This window comes from Lagopus muta, chromosome 10 (genome assembly GCF_023343835.1).
Source record: "Lagopus muta isolate bLagMut1 chromosome 10, bLagMut1 primary, whole genome shotgun sequence".
NCBI classification, from domain to species: domain Eukaryota; kingdom Metazoa; phylum Chordata; class Aves; order Galliformes; family Phasianidae; genus Lagopus; species Lagopus muta.
The window spans coordinates 6,021,278-6,040,804 of NC_064442.1; the positions used below are offsets into that span (position 1 = coordinate 6,021,278).

Consider the following 19,527-nt stretch of genomic DNA (forward strand, 5'->3'; position numbering starts at 1 on the left):
ACAACCAGTCAGATCAGATTTTTTTCTCCCCCGTATCAGCTCTGTAACATTTCTGATCCCCCTCTTAATGACAAAGTCTTCATTGATTTCAACAGAACTCAGCAAGATCCAGCAGAAAAGGAACTAAGAAAAGTGGGAAATGTCAAGTGAGTCATTAGTGGGTAGAAAAAGGAACTGTGTAGTGAGTAGTTCTCAACATACTTCTCCCCCTCTTCCCCCCCTTTAAAACAAACGATGCTACAAATTGATGGAATCCTTTGACATTAGTGAAGTTGCAGTAATGATGAGCCCTGCACAGCCTGCAGGAGCAAGGTGCTCCTCCCATCAGAGTGGTTACTTATGCCAAATGCCAATTAATACACAGGGATAATCACCCTGTTTTGATCTTTAAAAACGAGTTCAGACCTTAAATACAACAGACAGGAGAAAGGGAAGCAAACCAGCACCAAAGCAGACTTTCCCTTCTTCATAAAGCCACAAAAACTCCTATATTTTCTTATCTCTTGGCTGCTATTGCCAGCTTTACGAACTTTTGTGTCAAACATGTGTCACTCGGTGACATGGAAGGGAATATATCTCCCAGGGGTAGCAGGAACAGACACCACTATAGCATTAATGTTGTTTCCTCTGAACATCCTTTGGTGTGTGCCCTCAGCTACCACAACACAGCCCTTCTTGGGTTGGTTACTACAGCAACAGGATCTGTTTGAGTTTGGTATCAACACATTGCAGGCCTCAAAAAAAAAAATATGTAACATACCCACAGTTAACTCAAGAAACATGAAGCTACATGTCAGCAGCCCATGCCACAGAGATATCTCTCCGTAATCTTTCATCCTGTCTCTCCAATTACAAAACTCCACGAATCCCCACCTCCTTGGCTGAGCACAAGCCTGAGCAACCTCTGCCTCCCAAGGAAGCACAGCAGAGGTGCACTGCCCATCTCCTGCAGGGAAAACACAGCATGCAGAACTTGAGACTTCAGGGCCATAAACGTATTCTGTTCTATGGCTTTCATTACGAGTAAAGTAAAGCTCCAATTTAAAACCCATTCAGTATCGCAACTGCATACATGCGTTTATACTAATACAAAAGAAAAAGATGTTGGTTGGTGAACAGAGCAGTCTTCCTGCACTGTCACACACCTTTACATGAGGTTACTTGAAGTTATTCCACTGAACTCCAGTACAACTCAGAGGGAAGGAAAAAACTCTCAGTGCAAGGGGTTATTTGTGTCTAATTCACTGCCTGGGGACAAAAGAGGGATTTTATTGTAGGTGTGCAATAACTAGTACTTAGCTGTCAGGTAAGAGACTGCTTCCTCCCCCTGGCTACAGTACAGCCCATATGTACTTGACAACACACTGAAGACAACATGGACTGGTCAATCAGATCATTTCTTACCAGCAGCCAACCAGGATGGAAAGCTTGGCCAGACTATTACTACTGTCATTAATTAGTTTCTATCCTAAGGGAACAACCTATGCCAGATTTGCTCTTAATTTAAACTGAGGGAACTTACCCAAAAAACATTTTATCCGGTCACACACAGAGCAGCCCCCACTGAGTGACCATGCTATTATGAGAAATCAAACTGATATAAATATAACAGTGACAGTATACACTCTGCAGTTATTTCCTCTGTGAAACAAAGGAGAATGAAGTGGGTAAGCTGCTCAGCCAGCTTTCTGCTAAGGCCACTGAAAATTGCATTGACGACACCAACAAAAAATAATCAGTGTAACACAAGCCCGAGCAAATAATTCTCTAATAACACCTTAAATAAGAACTCTGACCACTTCTCAAGTATTCTCAAATCTAAAATGACACACGTTTCCAACAGCTTCCTCTCCATTCATATTCACTCACAGAGCAATATTTCTCCTGTTCATTTTTTCCTGTTAGCTTGTATTTCTAATAACCCAACTGAATGCAGTTTGATGTCAGAATTAATCATCCCCTATTCCAAAACCTACTTGTGATGGATAGGTTGGGATAGGACAGACATTGAACTTCACTTCCGGCATGGCTGATCGGTTGGGTGTACACATGCTCTCTTCTGCACCCCACAGTTCACATGTACACACTCAAATGGGATTCCCATAAGCCAGTAATTTCAATTTTTATTTTTATTTTTTTTGCAGTCTACCTGTAGAAAGGAACCCTACACAGTTAAATGCATATTTCTGAAGGAAGCACATAGTAAGCAGAAATCATTTTCTTCTGGCAGCGTTTTCCCAGCCACAGCTGATCTGCCAACTTTATTTAAATAAAGTTATTTCAGCATGCAAGAAGAATGTATCTAAGGACCAAGAAGAATCACTCTTCCTAATCTTCCTCTTATGCACCCTCCTTAATCCTGTTCTCAGACATGAAGCATTGCTTAAAAACGCCCATGGAACAGACTGAATGTTGCTGCTTCTTCATATCTTTTTTTTTTAAACAGATAATCTTAGAATCACTGCAAATTCCAGCTCATCATTTACAATGCTGGCAAAGCTGACCCAGTGACTTTAGTCTCATCATTCACCTTTGGGCTGTACAGTATCATGTATTTTGCATATCACCCTGCTCTGCCCAGTGGATCCCTCACAAGCCCTTATAGAACAAAGGCAAGGTTAATAGCAACAAAGGGACAGAAATATCAGGATTTTATGGCCAGTGACAGGAAAATATGGACACGCTTCGAATATGTAGAAGAACCTCTAAGTCACGTAGGAACACATCCAGGAATGCCATGCTGTGTAGCTGTGCTATCCCAGGACACCTAAAGCCCTTCAGGTCAGTGGGACTGCCCAGCTTTGGCCACAGCTGTGTTCAGTTATGGCTGGGAGCTTGGTAAATGTCATAGCAAGGAGAGCACTAATGGCAATGTGCATTCAGTTGATGGCTGAAAGCCCGGAGAAGGATGAAAGCACAAATGCATGGAGCTTTAGATCCTAGAAATAATACTAACAACTACAGAAGAAATGCATTTACAGCAGCACATACTTCAACTTTATTGTGATTTATTGCATTGGAGCCATTTACCTAGTGACAAGCACTGCAGACTGAAGGGTGAGCCAAGCTAGTGAAGCTTTTGGTTTTGTTTTTTCCCCTCCACGTAAACAACTTCACCCACAGCACCCACTTTAAATCTGCTGCAGTGGGTTCTACTGCTGAAACCAGTGAGCACTTTATGACAACCAGAGATGCTTCACCGGGTAACTCAACACAAATTTCATATCTCAGGCATCTGGAATACGTTTGCAATGTGATCATCACAATAATGAGCTCAACTCTTGGTTCAGCGTATCTCAAAGCAGACAACACCAGCTTCTTCATCCTGTTTTGTTAATTACATGGGTCACATTATTTGGCACCCCGCTGGAGTATATCGGGTCACAGCACCTACTCTGTAACGGACCCTGCTAAAATGTGATGGTGGAAATGACCAAGACATGCACCTCCTTTTCAGTCAACCTTAAACAACCAGTATCAGAATTTAAAGCAATCTGGGCAAACAGCAGCTTCCTAACTACTCACTCTCCATTACCATGGCTGTCCATCTTTACCATAGCCACAACAAAAGAAAATATCAAGGTACTTCCCTGCTGCTTACTATCACTCAAAACAGACCAATGCCACCTTACCTTCACCAGCACAGCACCATAGAGAGAAGACACCTGAAGGCAGCCCTTCCACAGGAAACAAATCAGACAAAACCAACATGGAAAAACTTCCAGTGAGAAGTTAACAGAGCCTTACCTATGTACAGAGAGGAATCTTTCCGCCTCACGTGGTCGTCAATGTAGGAAACTCCCAGGGGCTGGACAGGGGTAGCACCAATGCCCAGGAGGACCTGTGCTCCAATGAGCAGCAAGTACATCATGTTGGTGGCAGTCCGATTCCTGCAGATAAGGTCCGGGTCTGGTCCCTCATCACTGGTGGACCCATTGGCAGCACACACATCCCTCCCTTCAGCTCCCCAGCGTATTTCCCCTGATTCGTATTCGTACTGGTGGGTCAGAAATTCAGGCAACGCAGAAAGGAGGGCACCCAAGGCCATGACAATCCCTCCACATCCTATCAAGCGCGGTCTGTGTCCTCGGGCTCCGAAGTAGCTCACAAAAAGGATGAGGGCCAGGTTGCCGATTTCAAAGCTGCTGGCAATGACACCCACGTCTGCACTCTGGAGGTTGAATCGCCGCTCCAAGGTGGTTAAAACACTCACCTGCAACAGAGAAATCCAGAGACAGTTACTGAAAGGGAATGCAAACTGCTTTCTGTCCTCCCTGTATGCCTTGCGAATCCTTGCACATACTTGGCTCGCATGCTAGCACAAGTTTAGGAAGTCAGTCAGAGACAGCGATGCACAAATAGGCAATTTGGCTGGCATAGAAGGCTTCCATTAAAGCATTTAAATAAAACGGTGATCAAATGGCTTAAACTGTTCGTGGATTAGTTAATGACTGAGATCTTCAATTACAGAATGGCTTTGAGAAGACAAGCAAATTAAGATTTACATAGAAGATTTAAACCTACTATAAAGAAGGGAAAATGTAACGTGGTGGCTATTTAACTTGAAAAAGAGGCACAGGAACAGTCGTCAATCTCAAGACTGATGCAAAAAGGAATGACCTGTTCTTTGTATTCAAAAGGGGCAGGATAAGAAGCGACAAGCTGAAACAACAGCAAAGCTGACTCAGATTAAACACAAGGTTGGAAGGGGGGGAAGGGGGAAGTGGCCTTCTGATGGCAAGGGATGTCAGGTATGCAAATATACTGCCTGGAGAGGCCGCAGGGCTACTGGAAAAGAACACAGAGCAGCATCCCTCAGGAACACTACAGGTATGACTGATCTTGCCACAGGGCAGGAAGATGGAACTGGTGATCTCAAGGCATCTACCAGTCTTGATTACATGGGGCAATGAAACGCACCGTGAGTTTTACACAGTGGTCAAAGCCCTGAGCAATGGGGAAGGGAAGAGGAAACACTGGGCACCTCACTTACTGCCACCCCTGTTCAACAGAGAAAACTCAGTGCATTCTTATGTCTGAAGCAGTGTCTGATCTACATAAGAAAATAAAGAAATATAATCTTGAACGTGTCACAGAAACACCAAAAGCTTTACCCTTAGATAAAAGACTACCTTGTTTTTCAGAATGCAAAAGATAACAACACTTAAGGTTGTCCTAAAACAGGCAAGTTTTGCTGTTAAAAAGAGCCACACCATGCTGTAAAGACCTCACAGCAGAAGGTGGCCTCTGGATAGAGTAAAAATAGCCTCCCGCTGGAGGCACTGAAAATCTTTGCTGATAAACCTCACGAAGAAGGAGCCAGTCTGACCGACTTTAAAGTATTCTGACAGCAGCTCTTCTCCAGGGGCAGCTGGCCTCTGCTAGGGTAGAGCAGGGCACAGCCTGGACAAAGAGCCCCAGCAGCAGCGTGAGGGAAAGACAGCAGGAGCAGCTCCTCCGCTCTGCATAAGCCCTGAGACTTCAGCCCAGAGAGGTCAGGCCTACAAGAATCATTTATTTGGGATTTTTGAGTATTCAGCCTTTGTCCTGTACAAGCAGTTGTTATTTTATGTCAGTGCTCAGATTGAGGAGCCAAGAACTGAGCAAGGGGAAAAAAAAAAAAAAAAAAAGAAAAAGCAAAGAGAACTATAACCTAAAATCTCAGCCCTCTGACTGAAGGCAACGCCACAGCAAAAGTCCTACCCCACAGCAAAGCCAAGTGAAGGTATGTGTGTGCCTGAGAGAGAGGAGACTGCTGTTCCATCTGGAACACAGGGTGCAGCTCCTGCTGGGTGAAACAGTGCTGGGATTCACTGGGAGAAAATGCTGACCTTGTACATGATGGCACAGCACAGCCTGTCCCTGCTGCAGCGAGCTCAGCCGCTCTGCTTGGCAAACAGTGCCTGAGTGCACATCTAAGGGAGATGTGACTTTTCCCAACCCTCCGTGGGACCCGGCTGAGCATCCAGGGACAGACACAGTCACAGCAAAGCAGAGCTATGTGCACAGCATCCTGCTGCCCAAGGCTGGCCCTCCAGGCACTCCATTTATCACCCACAGCATGGATTGGTTTTACCACAAGACGTGAGCTAATAGGGTCAGTGCATCATACCAGCAGGGCTCCAGCACTCAGCCTCATACCACAAACATCAGCAAAGCCTGCAGGCAGCATAAAGCCAGGCTTTGGGGACCCCTTCATGCTTCTAGATTCCAAGCACAACTTCCAGCCGCTTAAAAGGAAGTTGATGGAGTTCAGCCGCTGACCTCAGAGGCAAAAAAATCACATCCACATTGCCCATTTCTGAGCCATACCTACATAGGAAACTCCTAAGTACACATTTCAGCTGTGTAAACTGAGGCACAGAGAGCCAAATGTTAGCGAGGCAAGTACAGATGGAATTAATTCGTGGTGGCATAACTTAGGATGGTTGATCTGAAGCTAAGAGAAGTGATTTCCCAAGGTGAGTAGGCATTAACTAGTTTTGGAAGTCTCTCCTGCATTTGAGCCTGCCTGCCAAACTGTCAGCTTTTACCATGCATACATAAGTAACTTAAAAGCAGGCTGGCATTTAGAAACACTTTGGTGCCATGGCAGAGTGCTCAAGTTTCAGAAAGCTGGATTCCAGACTGCACCTTTCCTACACGAAACTCACAGTGACAGGGACAGTACACCACTGACAAACCTGGGAATTAGAACCAGCAGCCCCAGCTGTCATTCTGCTCTTACTTCAGTTGGACTTGGGCTGTCCTTCCCCTTTTGTAATAAAACACAGTAGGGAGGGAGACTCAGTCTGCATCACTCCACGGAGCTGCTCTACTCTTTGCTAACAGCTTTTTGCTTTGCTTCGGTGAAGAAACAAAAAGCAGACGAGAAAGACCAAACTCAAACCGTCCTGATAAAGCAGGCAGGAGTTTATTCCTTTATTAAGCGATGTATCATGCGTCAGCCTCAAGCACCCAGAAGAAAGCAGCATCTGAGAGCGAAGCGCTGACACCAGCATTAGCAGAGTGGGCTCCAAAACACAGAGACTGGGGGGGGGAAAACAAAAAACAAAACCCAAAATAGGACTGGAAAATAAACACAAAAAAATGTCAACATGCAGATTTTGCATCAGAGAGCACCAGCAACAACGGCATTACATCCAGAGTGGCAGCAGCTGAGAAAGCGCAGTCCAAATCCTTGCTTTAACATTGGCCGTGACCTTAAATACACACTCTGCCTACAATGCTGGCATTAGCATAGCAGAGATGTTACTAACATTAATTCAAAGCCAACCTCTTAGCCCGTGGCTAAAATCATTCTTTCGCTTTCTCCTACACCCCACATTAACACGGCTCTCTGTGTGCAAGCATCTCCCAGCTGTAACCTGACTGATAGCTGCAGTCTGCATGCAGGAAGCTGCTGCTGCCCTTGTAACTGCTGGAACAGAAGACAGCACTGCGCTGCCCATATTTCCCCAGCAGATCAGCCATGGCAGCTCCCAGACACAAGCTCTATTTACCGAGAGTTATGTAAATGTTACAAAAGGCACTACAGGTCCCTGTGAAATACTGACATCATGTGAAAGGGCTGTGAGGATTAGAAAGAGTTGCCGTGTGCTGTGAGCAGGGTGAGCGCTCAAGAGCGCAGCCCAGGCTGATGCTGGTTCAGCAGAAGGGATGCAAGAGGCTGGAGCAGCACTGGGGCTTCAGGTGGACAACCTCCTGTTAAAATGCAGTGGGATGAAGCCTGCAGCAGGAGCTGTGAGTTTGCTGTTTCCTATCTAAAAGCAGCTCTGCTTTGCCTAGATCCCCGCTGCTTGTGCATCCTTATATCCATGTGCCCTACAGCCCAGGTCTGAACAGGTCACCGGTGTGCTGCATCTGCCTTGTGCTGCAGCACTGCACACATACCAGCCTGCCGGCCCCATTCCTACCACCTCCTGCAGCAGGAATTGCCTTTCCACCCCGCAATTACATCCTCTGCCTCCACAGTTTCCACTCAAGACATCTCCCACACAGCACTAAGGTTTAGCTATGGCACTAGATACCAACAGCTGCTGCTGCTTTGCAAGTTCACACTCCTCCATGGTAAGCCTGCACAAGATACACTAACTAAACCACTGTAACCCGCATCACTTTGGGCACCTGCACATTGTCCTCAGAAGAAAGCCAGGCTGGGGATCTAGAGAAATCATGTAACCCAGCCTTCTGTCTTTGTGAGCACACAGCCTAACACACAATGACCACAAGTAATTAAAGCTCATTGCACGCTATCTGCGAGCTCACAGACCTCATCTCCCTCCTCTTCTTACAGAGCCAGGGAAGGCTATGCTCCTGTCTGCCTCAGTCACATCCCAACACTCACAGGGATCTGGGCTGAAGGGTCCTCCCAAGTCTACTCTGAAACACTTCTCTATGATTGAAAAAGGAAAATGATCTCACATTCTGTACACAGTGACAAATTTCCTACAGTAAAGGAGAAAAAAAGAAAAAAGAAATCAATCCTCAGCTTAATTTTTTTTTTTTTTTTCAGCCACAGCAACTTATATTGCCATCCCTGTAACCAAACCCAGGGAAGCTTTTGTGCCTTTCTGGCCTTACTTCAATAGTATTTGCTCACATTCATCATTCTTGTCTGCCCCAAATCTATAGATCTTGGCGTTTCTGAATGATAGCACATTTGTTCTCTCCATAGGCTGTTTATTTTGCATTAATGCTCAGAAAAATGCAATCTGCAGACCTGCCTCACACTATTGCCCCACTTTATCACTAAGAAATGAATCGAAAGCTGGGGGCACGGTTACAGAGTCACATATATAGTGCACTGAAAATGGATATCATATTGTTCCTATCTCCAATGATCAAGTCATATTCACCCACAGAGTCTACAGATAAGTTCATTGTATTAATAATACAGGGTTATATATAGAAAACACATTGACTTTATGCCTGAAGGGCCTTTTTTAAAGGCTTCTTTTTAATGTAAAATGCATTTTCTCAGTTATGTGGTAAGAGATCGGACTTGAAGAGACATGTCTGCAGCGCTAAAGGGTGTAAAATAATTGCCTGGCAACTCAGTTCCCAAAGGAAAACAAACGCCAACCGTCTCCCACAGTCTCCACTACAGAGCTGGGAAAGTCAGGTTTCCTCCAAGAGCCAAAGGAGCCATCCTGGAACGAGCACAGCCAGACCCACGTGCCTTCAACCTCCTTTCCTTGGTTGTCCCCTGGGCCACCCTTCCAGCACCCAAGCAGGATAGGGCTAAGGGAATGGTGAGGCTATGGGCACGGCCCACCTCAGGCTGCCAATCACTCCTTTCAACACCTCTTCAATTTCCACTGATGGGAACGATGTTCTCACTGCAGATGCTGACACCTGTGCTGGCTTTGGGCATGTGAATGCACGAGAAAGCAAAAAAGGGTGGTGAGACCAACACACCCAGGCTGGCTCCGCTCAGGGGCTGGAAATAGTCTCTGCATAGAAATTTGCATTCACGTGACAGGGATAATAGACGCTGCAGCTGAACCTCTGCTGGGAAGTAGGGAGTTATTAGCTTGACTGTTGCTGCTGGCCTAGAAACAGCATAGGCACATGCACCAGTAAATCTGCAAGTTCCTGTGCCGGTGCCAGTAGGAATTTGCAGCTTGGATCCATGCTCTGCTCCACTGCCTGGTGCGGACAATTTATTCCATATTCTAGGGACCAGCTCTGAGCTTATTGATAAGGTCTAAGGGAAGCACATGCTCAAGGTCAGGATTTTCAGTGGCCTGAGCAGAAAGGACACTACTCCATGCAGCAAGAGAAGCACAGCTTTTCTGCTTGAGAAGGATGCATGGCTCCTTCCTTCCTTGCTGCAACCACATAGAAATCTTTCTGCTACTTCTCAAACCACACTGTGCCTCAGTAGCCCATATTTTGGTAGCTGTAGCACTTTCCACTATTTCAGCAAGCATGAGATCCATACAGATCAAATGTGCAACATAAAAATTAACCTCTGTGGAACAATCATTGCAGCAAACACTACTGAGGTGCTGCTACCTTCAGCATCTGCTTCCTAAGGATCCCTATGGGACAGCAGGGAATGGCCCCTTTTCCTGCCACCCCTCAGGAAAAGCAAAGAGTGCTGCCCCACTTGAAGAGATACGAGCACAGAGGCTGCCAGGGGGTGTTAATTGCACTCTTCCCCCTCACGTCCATCATGAAACAACACTGAGTCACCAGCAGCTCAAAATAGACACAGGTACATAGCACCAGGACGCACCAAACTACGTAAAGAAGCCTGAACAGCTTTTTCTGTTGCTCTGAAACAGACACATCACATTTTTTCCTCTCTAAAAAACCCTTCTGAAGTCCCAACCTAAGGGAATATTATCACAGCCACTGACTCAGTGTCCACATAGCCCTTCTGCTCCCAAGCTTGCCAAAGATTCACCTCACTGTATGAACACAAGTGATATTTCAGTCTTTGACAAATTACCTGCACAAATATACCCAGTGCTGGAACCCATTTGTAGCCCACACTTCCCTTTAGCAGCACACATACAACAAAGCTAGCAGGTAAACAAACCCTTGTTTTTAAACGTTGTGTCACTTTCATTGGCAGCAAAAGAACAGATTGTGAACATGCACAGAGCTCAGACCTCAATCCCAGCACAGAACAGCACTGCTGGCACATTTCACATTTCGGGAGGAGCATGAATTCCACGTGCAATAAGCACACAGCAGCAGGGGTTCACAGAAAGGGGCCAGTGCTCAGCTCTGCAAAAGCAAACAGCCACAGGAACGCATCAGAGCAGCTCTGATACATTCAGAAACATTTTTTTTCTTGTGTCCAATGAGCAGCTGAATGGAGCCAGACAAAAAGTAACCTAAACTGTACATACCAACTTAAATGCAGGCTCCTACAGAGTGACAGCTACCCCTGGCACAAACAGGGCTGCAGTAAGATCCACCCATGGGCCCTGAACTGTGCAAACAGGGCACCTTCATCCTGGGTTCAGCTCCAGACCAGGGGCTCTGATCTGCACTGTGCTGATGGGTCAGCGGAAACACAGAGAAGAGATGGAGCTCACGTCTCCAGGGGCTCTTACTGCAAAGAAAACCCTCTTCTACGGGCCACCAAAGCACCAGAGAGGCAGGATTCTGACCTGCAACACTACAGGGCCATCATTTCACTCTGCCTCTTCCTCTCCCCTAAATCAACACAGATCTGCAGTGAAGACTTCATGCTATAAAAGCAGGGTTACTTACCACAACAGAAACCACAATGCAAGCCTGACAAGAAAACCTGTCATAAAAGGACTTCATGTTATCTTAATTTATGATGAAGAGCTGAATTCAGGACTAAGGATTGCACCTGAGTCATGTCACAGCGCAGGTGTGGAGCCCGCAGAGCTGACTGCAGCATCTCTCCCAGCACCAGGAGAGAAGCAGGGCAGAAGTGACACATGCAGGGCACTCTGAAGCAGCGTTAATATGAGCTTTGATAGAAGCTGAATTCATTTTCAAAGGTAAAAGGACAGCGGTGATTACATAAAGGCTGTGTGCTGAGAGAGGAGGGCTTCTGACAGGTCCTGCTCCTTCTCCCCTACATCTGCTTTGGCTCTGATATGTTTTATGTTCCACTCCCCAGCGCGGATGCGTGGCTACAGCAAACGGGAACTCAGCTTAAAGAGAACTTAGAGCCGTTTCTCATCAACCAGTACAAAAATACTTCTGTTTAGTAAGTGATGGGAGGAAGGAAGCCACTTAGAAGGGAACTAACAAAACAGCCACGTTGCGTACAGAGCCACAGCATTTTGTGGTAACTCACAGAATAAAGGCATAGAACTTCAAGTCTCTGCAGGTGGTGTTAGGGGGTCCCCAGCACCCAAATCCAACACCCCACACCGGTCCCACAACCACATGAGCTGCTTCTCCCCACCTCACACTGCAGCCCACGCAAGAGCTGTCCGTGTCATCCTGCTCATTTGCTAACTAACACCCTCCTACAGAGCTGTTTGCAAAGCACTGTGCTCTCCTTCCACGCTGTCCAAGAGTACAAAGGGAAGCTGTGTGCCTGCTGCTGCCGAGCTCCCCAATGTAGAGCAGGGCAGGCGTGGAGGCGAGCGCAGAGTTTGTGGTGTAAACAGGCAAGGAAGCAGGGTGAGAAGGTGCTCTGACCTCTATTCCTGCCTGAGAACCTTGCTGTTATCTGAGTGCTTCAGGCGCAAAGAAGAGGGGTTCAAGTTGTGAAGGGCAGACCTGTGACGTGCACTTCAAAGCTGGGCAGCTCAGAGCACAGCACAAACCATGCAACTTTGTATCCCCTACCATGTTATCATCCGCACATTGCCACTTCACTCCTGAACAGAAGGTGATTTACACTTGCCTTTTAAAATAACACGCAAAAAAAACCCATACAGGCAATAAAAACCATCTTGTAGTTAAAGAATAATTAACTTTGAGATCTAGCTATTGCTTGCAGACTTCTTGTAGTCTCACTTGGACTCAACATGTTCCCTGTAAAACAGATAGAAGCAATGAGATGCCTCACCACATGACAGGAGCCCTGTTCCTTGGGGTTCACTACGAAGCAAGCTATCAAAAAGCTAATGAACAAATGTGTCTGCTGAGGCTGTACACGCAGATGGCCAAATTTCACCCCACGCCTGCAGTACTAACAACCACTCTTGTTAGAGACAGGCACTGAAGAGCAGCTTACGGGGTTCCCTCCCTCACTCTACAATCACCAGAGCCTGCAAAATTCAATGAGCACACCCAAGAAAAACAGAAGTCACCACCTCCTCCATTTAGCCACCAAAACCTGAGATGAGCAAAGCACAACACTACAGGGTTGGAATGGCTTTGCATTCCTTGTTCAACACCATACCAAACCCCAGACCAAAAAATGAACACAAGCACGTAACCCAGCATAATTAAGCCCCTGCTATGCCAGCAAAGCAGTCCAGGTAGTTCCTAACACAGGTTTCCTATGCCAGAGAATGATGCTGGAGATATTTGCTGATGCATCCAGTCCACCCTCCATGGAGGAAGCTGGAAAACAGGGGCTGTAGGTTGCATTAATTCCAACTGTCTGATCGGTGTAGATGATTCTATATGCAATTTTATTAGCTGCTAGGCTCAGTGTTCTGTCTGCTTTAATGTAAGCCTATTAAAGCTTTCCTTGTAGCTTCATGCCTGTTTTCTTCCTATCAGTATACTCCCAGCACCCATTTCACATGCCACACTTCCATCTCTTTCCATATTTCTTCATTCATTCTTCAGACAGCTTTTACAGGAATGTCATTCCCTTTATATCAGCTCCCCCTGGTTCCTGCCTCCCAAATGCACTAATTACAAGGCAGTTTATTAGCCAGGCATATAATGTTTAGTTTTTAATTCCAGCCTGCTTCAAATGAAGCCAGGCACCACTGAAGCAATCCACTGCAATCAATAATAGGCAAAGAGATTTTTCAGAAGCACTTAAGTGGCTTTGGAACGAAAGTGCCATTTTCAAAGAGACACTCAGAGTAAGTCACTTCTGTCAATTTGACTGTGGCTCAGAAAGCATCTCTGAAAAATAATACCCTCAGGCTCTTCAATCCATCACTACCACAGAGCAAGTAAAGCAGCCCCAAGTAAGTCTTTTCCTGCAAAGGCTCAAAAAGCAAGGACTGAGTGTCCACAATCCCAGCCCACAAGACGTCCATGAAACCTGGCTACACCATAACTACCAAAGTAGTTGATGGAGAGAAAAAACCCAAAGAATGCCCGAGGAAGTCCATGACAAAGCCAGGAAATTAACTCCAGTGTCACAAGGCCCCAGCCTGCATCTTCACCAAGAACTGCATAAAGTAGCTGTTGCATAGCCAACAAGCATTATTCCATGGCAAAGCTGTCTTCTTCCAGGTCTGCCATGTGTCACATTGCTCAAATGCAAATACAGATTTCCTTGGGCACAGACATCAGTCTTGATTGATGAAGGCAGTCAGTTTGGACACAACAGCTCCAGACAGCCAACTGCAAAGCAAAACCCTGCCTTTAAAACATAACCCACATGTGGCTGGAGTTTTCTTCTACCCCTGCCAAAATGCCACCAGGCTGCTTAGAGAGAAGTTGCTCTGAAGAAACAAATTGCTGCTTCCCTATCTATCTCCTGGTTTTGGGAGCAGCTGGGGCAAGGGAGGGAGCAGGGGTGCTGAGAATCAAATCGAAAGTGTCCAAATTGTTGCATTATGTGGGAACAAATAAAGGAGAAAGCAAAAATCATTTTGGTTCCCAGTTGCATTTTCACTGCTGCATGCAGATCTACCGGGGTCATTACCTGGCCAACAGATTGATCTCTGGACATCCACCCATCCATAGAATACCCAAGATGTAAAGTATCAATATATAAGCACCTTGGGAAAAAAAAAAAATAAATGAACTACATGGGGCCCTGGAAGACACGTACATCAGAAGAATGCAACCTGCACCCAAAAACAGCAAAGATCTCATTCTAGAGGCTGCATCTACAGCTTATCGTAGAAGCTGCACCCAAAGTTTCCCAGGAGTCATTACACACAACTACAGGGATTGATTTGGGATCTATTTAAATAACAAAGTAAAATAAAAATTCTGGCTAAAGACTTACCCAGCGTTAAGCTGAATGATTCAAATCAGTAAGTTTGTCCTCAGCTTCAAGAGGCCAAACCTTAGGCCCCAAGCATGCTGACAAGAGAAAGCAAGAAGAAATCTAAACCTTCTGCCTTGTCTGCTAGCACTGAGATTTAGAGCAGTATGGCAGCACTGATGGATCCTAATTCACAACAAACACTGGATGCCTGTAGAAGGCCTGCATTTGGGAAAGCTTGTACCATTATGCCAAACAACACATCAAACTGCAAGCAGCAAACCCACAAAGCTGCGTCCGTGGCACATGATTTGTTAGGGTGGCTTCACTTCAGTGCCCATCAAACAACCCCCAAACTGTTTTTCAAATCCATTCATTCACAGAAACATCTGTTAATAACAGAAGTGGCATCAAATGAGCAAACAACCACTTAGCGAGAAGTTTATTTAGCTATATGGGACGTTTGAAATACCCTTTGCTCTTCAGTTCTTTCAAGTTGGTAGGTTTGAATCTCAAGGACTACAGGAAACCATTTTGGTAACCTCACGCCAGCTTCTTTCACATACATAATCTTTTTAACATTATTATCATGGCTTGCAGAAAGAAGAGCACAAACCCCAGTGCAGACCAGCACCGCCACCCAAGAGCTCAAACAAACCATGAGGTTTTTGTTATCATCTTCTCACAACAGAAACACAAACCTGGTGGCAAACCACCCCTCTGCACCAGAGCAGGGAAGACAACACGGCATGCACACCCCTGCAGAAGCACAGTCAAGGTCAGGAGGTGATCACAATGCTGAGCACCTCCAATGGGACCAACCACGGGACCACACAAACCAGGGGATAATTCCCAAGGAATACAGTTGCCCTTCACAAACAGGCACCCCCAGACAAGGCAGCCCTTCAGCAGCAGCTCCTGCCTCTCAGCCAGCAGCTGCGCTGACTTCAGACATAAGGACCTGCATTATAACTAGCAAAAGGCAGCAGGAAACAAAGTGTGCATCTCATGCAGAGGCTGAAAGGCCCATTGTAATTAACTGCTCTCGGCCCTGTACTTTGTGCAAGACAAAAACAAAAACACAGTTTTCTGTTACTGGTAAGCCCAAACAACTCCTGCCCTATTTCTCCTAAAGGACCTACATGCTCAAGGTTCTCTCTTTGGTTAACACCTCACCAAGCCACATGGACACCCTTACACAGGAAAGGTAAAGCTTTCCAAACACTTCAGAGAGAAGAGCTTTACCAAACCGTGGCAATTACAGCTCTTTCTGCAGCTCAGAGAAACTACAAGAAGCAAACCTTTGGGCTGGAAAATGACAATTCCAAATGTCAGGTTGTTCTTTTTTGAAGTCAAGACCTTGTTACACATTGTGATTTTCCTGCTGATTCTCAATTAGAGGGAAATAAAACGAACTACACCTAGTTTGGCATCTCAGTATATTGTGCAACACTGCCAGCAGATGGAAGTCATCAGCATGGGCCAACAAGCAGCAGGATACCACCAGGGCGTCTCTCCTTCACATTGGCACAGGATGCCCAAGAGGTGGTGGAGTCACCATCCCTGTTTAATAAATATGGAGATGTGGTACTGAGGAATGTGGTCGGTGGGCATGGTAAAGGTGAACTGAGTTTGGACCGAGTGATCTTAGAGGTCTTTTCCAACCTTCATGACTCCATGATTCTTTCAAATCATTTTCTTTCACTCAGTATTTGCCCCTTCTCTTTGGGAAGCTTCTGATGCTGCTCCTCTTTTCCCTCAGCATTCCTCAGTACAGATTAGTATGGCTACATCCAGGTCTGGTGTTACTCAGAAGTGTGGGGGACTTGTGTGCTTTGTTCAGGAGCAGGACAACAGGCTTCCCTGCAGCCTCTCAGAGATTGCTTTCCAGCCACAGCATTGTGGAAGGACTGCTCCCAGGCAATTCTCAGTTCTGTTGCTAAGTATGCACCTACCCCCATTCGCACAAAGCCAAGGAGTGGGAAGAAGTAGCAGCTATTTCATATCCTCCTTCTCAGAAATAAGAAGCAAAACCCCCAAAAAAACCTTTTTTCAGCTCTTCCTGCTGCAACTCTACCAAAGAAAGCAAGTAACATTTGTAAGTAACACAGACCTCAACTGCCAGGTATCACCTTAAAGAACACACGCACGATTCATACTTCAATGCTGATCCTTATATATTGGCCCAAGAACAATGACCATTTCAATCCAGCCAGAAAATCTAACGTTCAGTGGGAGAATATACCACTAGAAGTGACATCCACTGAAGTGTTTCTATATTCTTCCACACCCACATCACAGATCCCTTCCCAAATAGCCATGCTTTCAGTTTCTTTGTGGGGGGGGGGGGAAAAATAGAGAGAAAACATTGGATTCAGACACAAACATCAAAGCACCACAAAACTTGAAAGGAAATCTGACATAGTTGCTTCAGAAACCATAATGCTGATGAGTCACGAAGACCTCAATACAACTGAATTATCCAAGTTCTTTCAAACACTTCTCTGTCATTTTATGGATCACCGTAACACTGAATTTTAAGTCCCTCTCCAGCTTCAGCAAACTAAGGAGTAACGAATTACACAGACAAACAGCACAGTAAGTGTTTAAAAGGACATTTAAATATTAAAAATAAGAGAACTCTAGCAATCTCCACCAAGAAAGCAGATCATTATGAACCATGAAAAAAAAAACTTTGCTCCACACCTGCCCTTGCAGCCACACATTTACGATTCATTGGGTCTGCAAGCATGCAGAAATCATCCATGGGATCATTGCAGACACTGAAAAGATGTCTAGAATATGGGGAGATGAACCATCTGCTTGACAGGGAAAAAGGACAGATATTATGAGGAAGGGACAACAGAAAAACAAAAATCAAACCACAGCAAATTGCTTTTCTCCTTCCTGAACCACGGAAAAATAGACTAATAAATATTCCAACAAACCTGAAAGACTTTGCTTTTATGCTTGCTGCAAGCAGTTGTATAAAATTATGGATTGCTTTCAGGCATTGCCACAGTGCAAGCTCCTGTCACTGATCTGAAACTTCAGTACGATGGGCACAGCGCAGTGGAAAGAGGGGGCTTGTCTCCCTCCATTCAGTAAGGAATGTTTAGGTATCAAAACACAGAAATGCATCACATCCAGAATAAGGCTGGAAGAGAAAGATGCTAACTGGAGAGCTTAAGGAGCCTAATTTCAGCTCTGGTATCTTCCCTATCTTTGCTCAGTGGGAAGGGGCAGTTCTAGTCATGTTTGCTTGATCGGTTTTCATCTCTACGTGCATTCTCACTTGAAACCTGGGAAAAAGGGATCAAGGAATCATAGAATATCCTCAGCTGGAAGGGACCCACAAGGGCCATCAATCCAACTCCTGGCTCCACGCAGGTCTACCCAAAACTCAATCCATATTTCCGAGAGCATTTCTCCATGCTTGTGCCTGTCTACTCAAACTGAAGTATCTCAGATGTAGGGACCATCTCTCTGAGCCTTTACAGAATGCTTCCCTGACTGGGCAGAGCCCTCCCTGCACCAACAGAAAGAAGTGCCAGATGCTGCAGGAACTCCATCAACAGTTTGCTATCACTATTCATTACACTGATACTGTACAAAGTGTGAAATCTTTCTTGTAGAGCAGGCAATGCCATTTGCAAAGAAATGGCATTGAAAGAATCAGATAGTCTAAGAGTTGCAACATGGCGACCCAGAGATGGGACTCTCGGGGTTCTAGTTGTGATTTCGCTGCAGATAAAATGAAACCTGGTAAATCAAGATCTGTGGCCCATTTTTGTACACAACAGGAAAAAATGATTTCTTCTGCACTTCACGGGAACACTTCTACACAAAGTATTATCGCCTGGTTATTTAAACTTCCTCAGACGATGCTTCAAATGCTTTTTTCACCACTTTGCCGAATCATCTGGAGTTAATCAGAAGACAAAGCGAGCCTAATTCATCCAAGCTGCAACCTCACCTTGTAAGTAGTGTTATCCATCGCTACTGCGAAAGAACAGCCAGAGACCAAGGAGTGTACAAATAAAGAAACATTTTAGCTCATTATACACAGAGGACAAATTCTTCTTGATGAATTGCAGAAAAACTCTTTGGAAGCAATAAACTTATACTGCTGTAGTGGTATAAACAGAAGCTGGGTCTTGAACTTTTACAGTAGCCTGAAAGTAAGGGAAAAGAAAGTTCATGCAACTTGAGAAATGCTCCTTTCTGAGGAACAAGGAATATCTGCTTACCTGGCAGAGAAGGATCACAGCTCAGCTGACCCTGAGATGGGTGCTATGCTACAATTTCAAGAGTCGCACTGCATAATGTTACTATGCACAAACAACCCAGACCTCCACATCACTGAGTTCTCTCACCTAATTCATGATCCCTTCAAACCTCAGCTGCATTAACACCGAAGGGCATAAAAACCTCACAGGCCTGTTCATCATACAGGCACACAGCCATTGCAAAACAGTTCTAGGGGGCCAAGGATAGCTAAAAGAAATGAGACATGGTTGTGTTTTTTGATTTTTACAATGGATCATAACATTTCTAACAGACTGCTCTTTATTTCAGGGCTCACAAGTGTTGCACAAGCGTTGCTCAGAAAAAAAAAAAGAAAAAAAAAATATATATGGAAGAGCTGCCAAACTTTTCTGCTAAAAACCATTAAAAAAATTAAACATTAAAAGCAATTGGTCTGCACTCTCACTTGTCACGTGTTTTCCTTTTAAACACATTTAATCAAGAAGCCATTGGATTTTATGTTCGTATTTACACTGCAAATGGCACAGAGCGTATATCATGAGATAAACATGTAGCTATCCCCATTTCATCTATTAGCAGAAGGTAAATTAAAGCTTTAAACCAAAGTGTAAGTGTCAGCTACTCACAAACCTTCCTTGGTACTCAAAATCCAACCTGGAGAATGGAACACAATTTGTTTCTAC

At 45.2% G+C, this 19,527-nt stretch overlaps 1 protein-coding gene across 2 annotated transcripts in view; it reads right to left on the reverse strand.

Annotated features, from left to right (window-relative positions):
- The window catches only part of SLCO3A1 (solute carrier organic anion transporter family member 3A1), a 113,099-nt gene that overhangs the window by 87,439 nt on the left and 6,133 nt on the right, over positions 1–19,527 (reverse strand). For both annotated transcript variants that reach the window (XM_048955746.1, XM_048955748.1), the window contains exon 2: positions 3,748–4,213. In XM_048955746.1, coding sequence (XP_048811703.1) covers positions 3,748–4,213 — 466 coding nt within the window. The remainder of the gene's footprint in view (positions 1–3,747; positions 4,214–19,527) is intronic.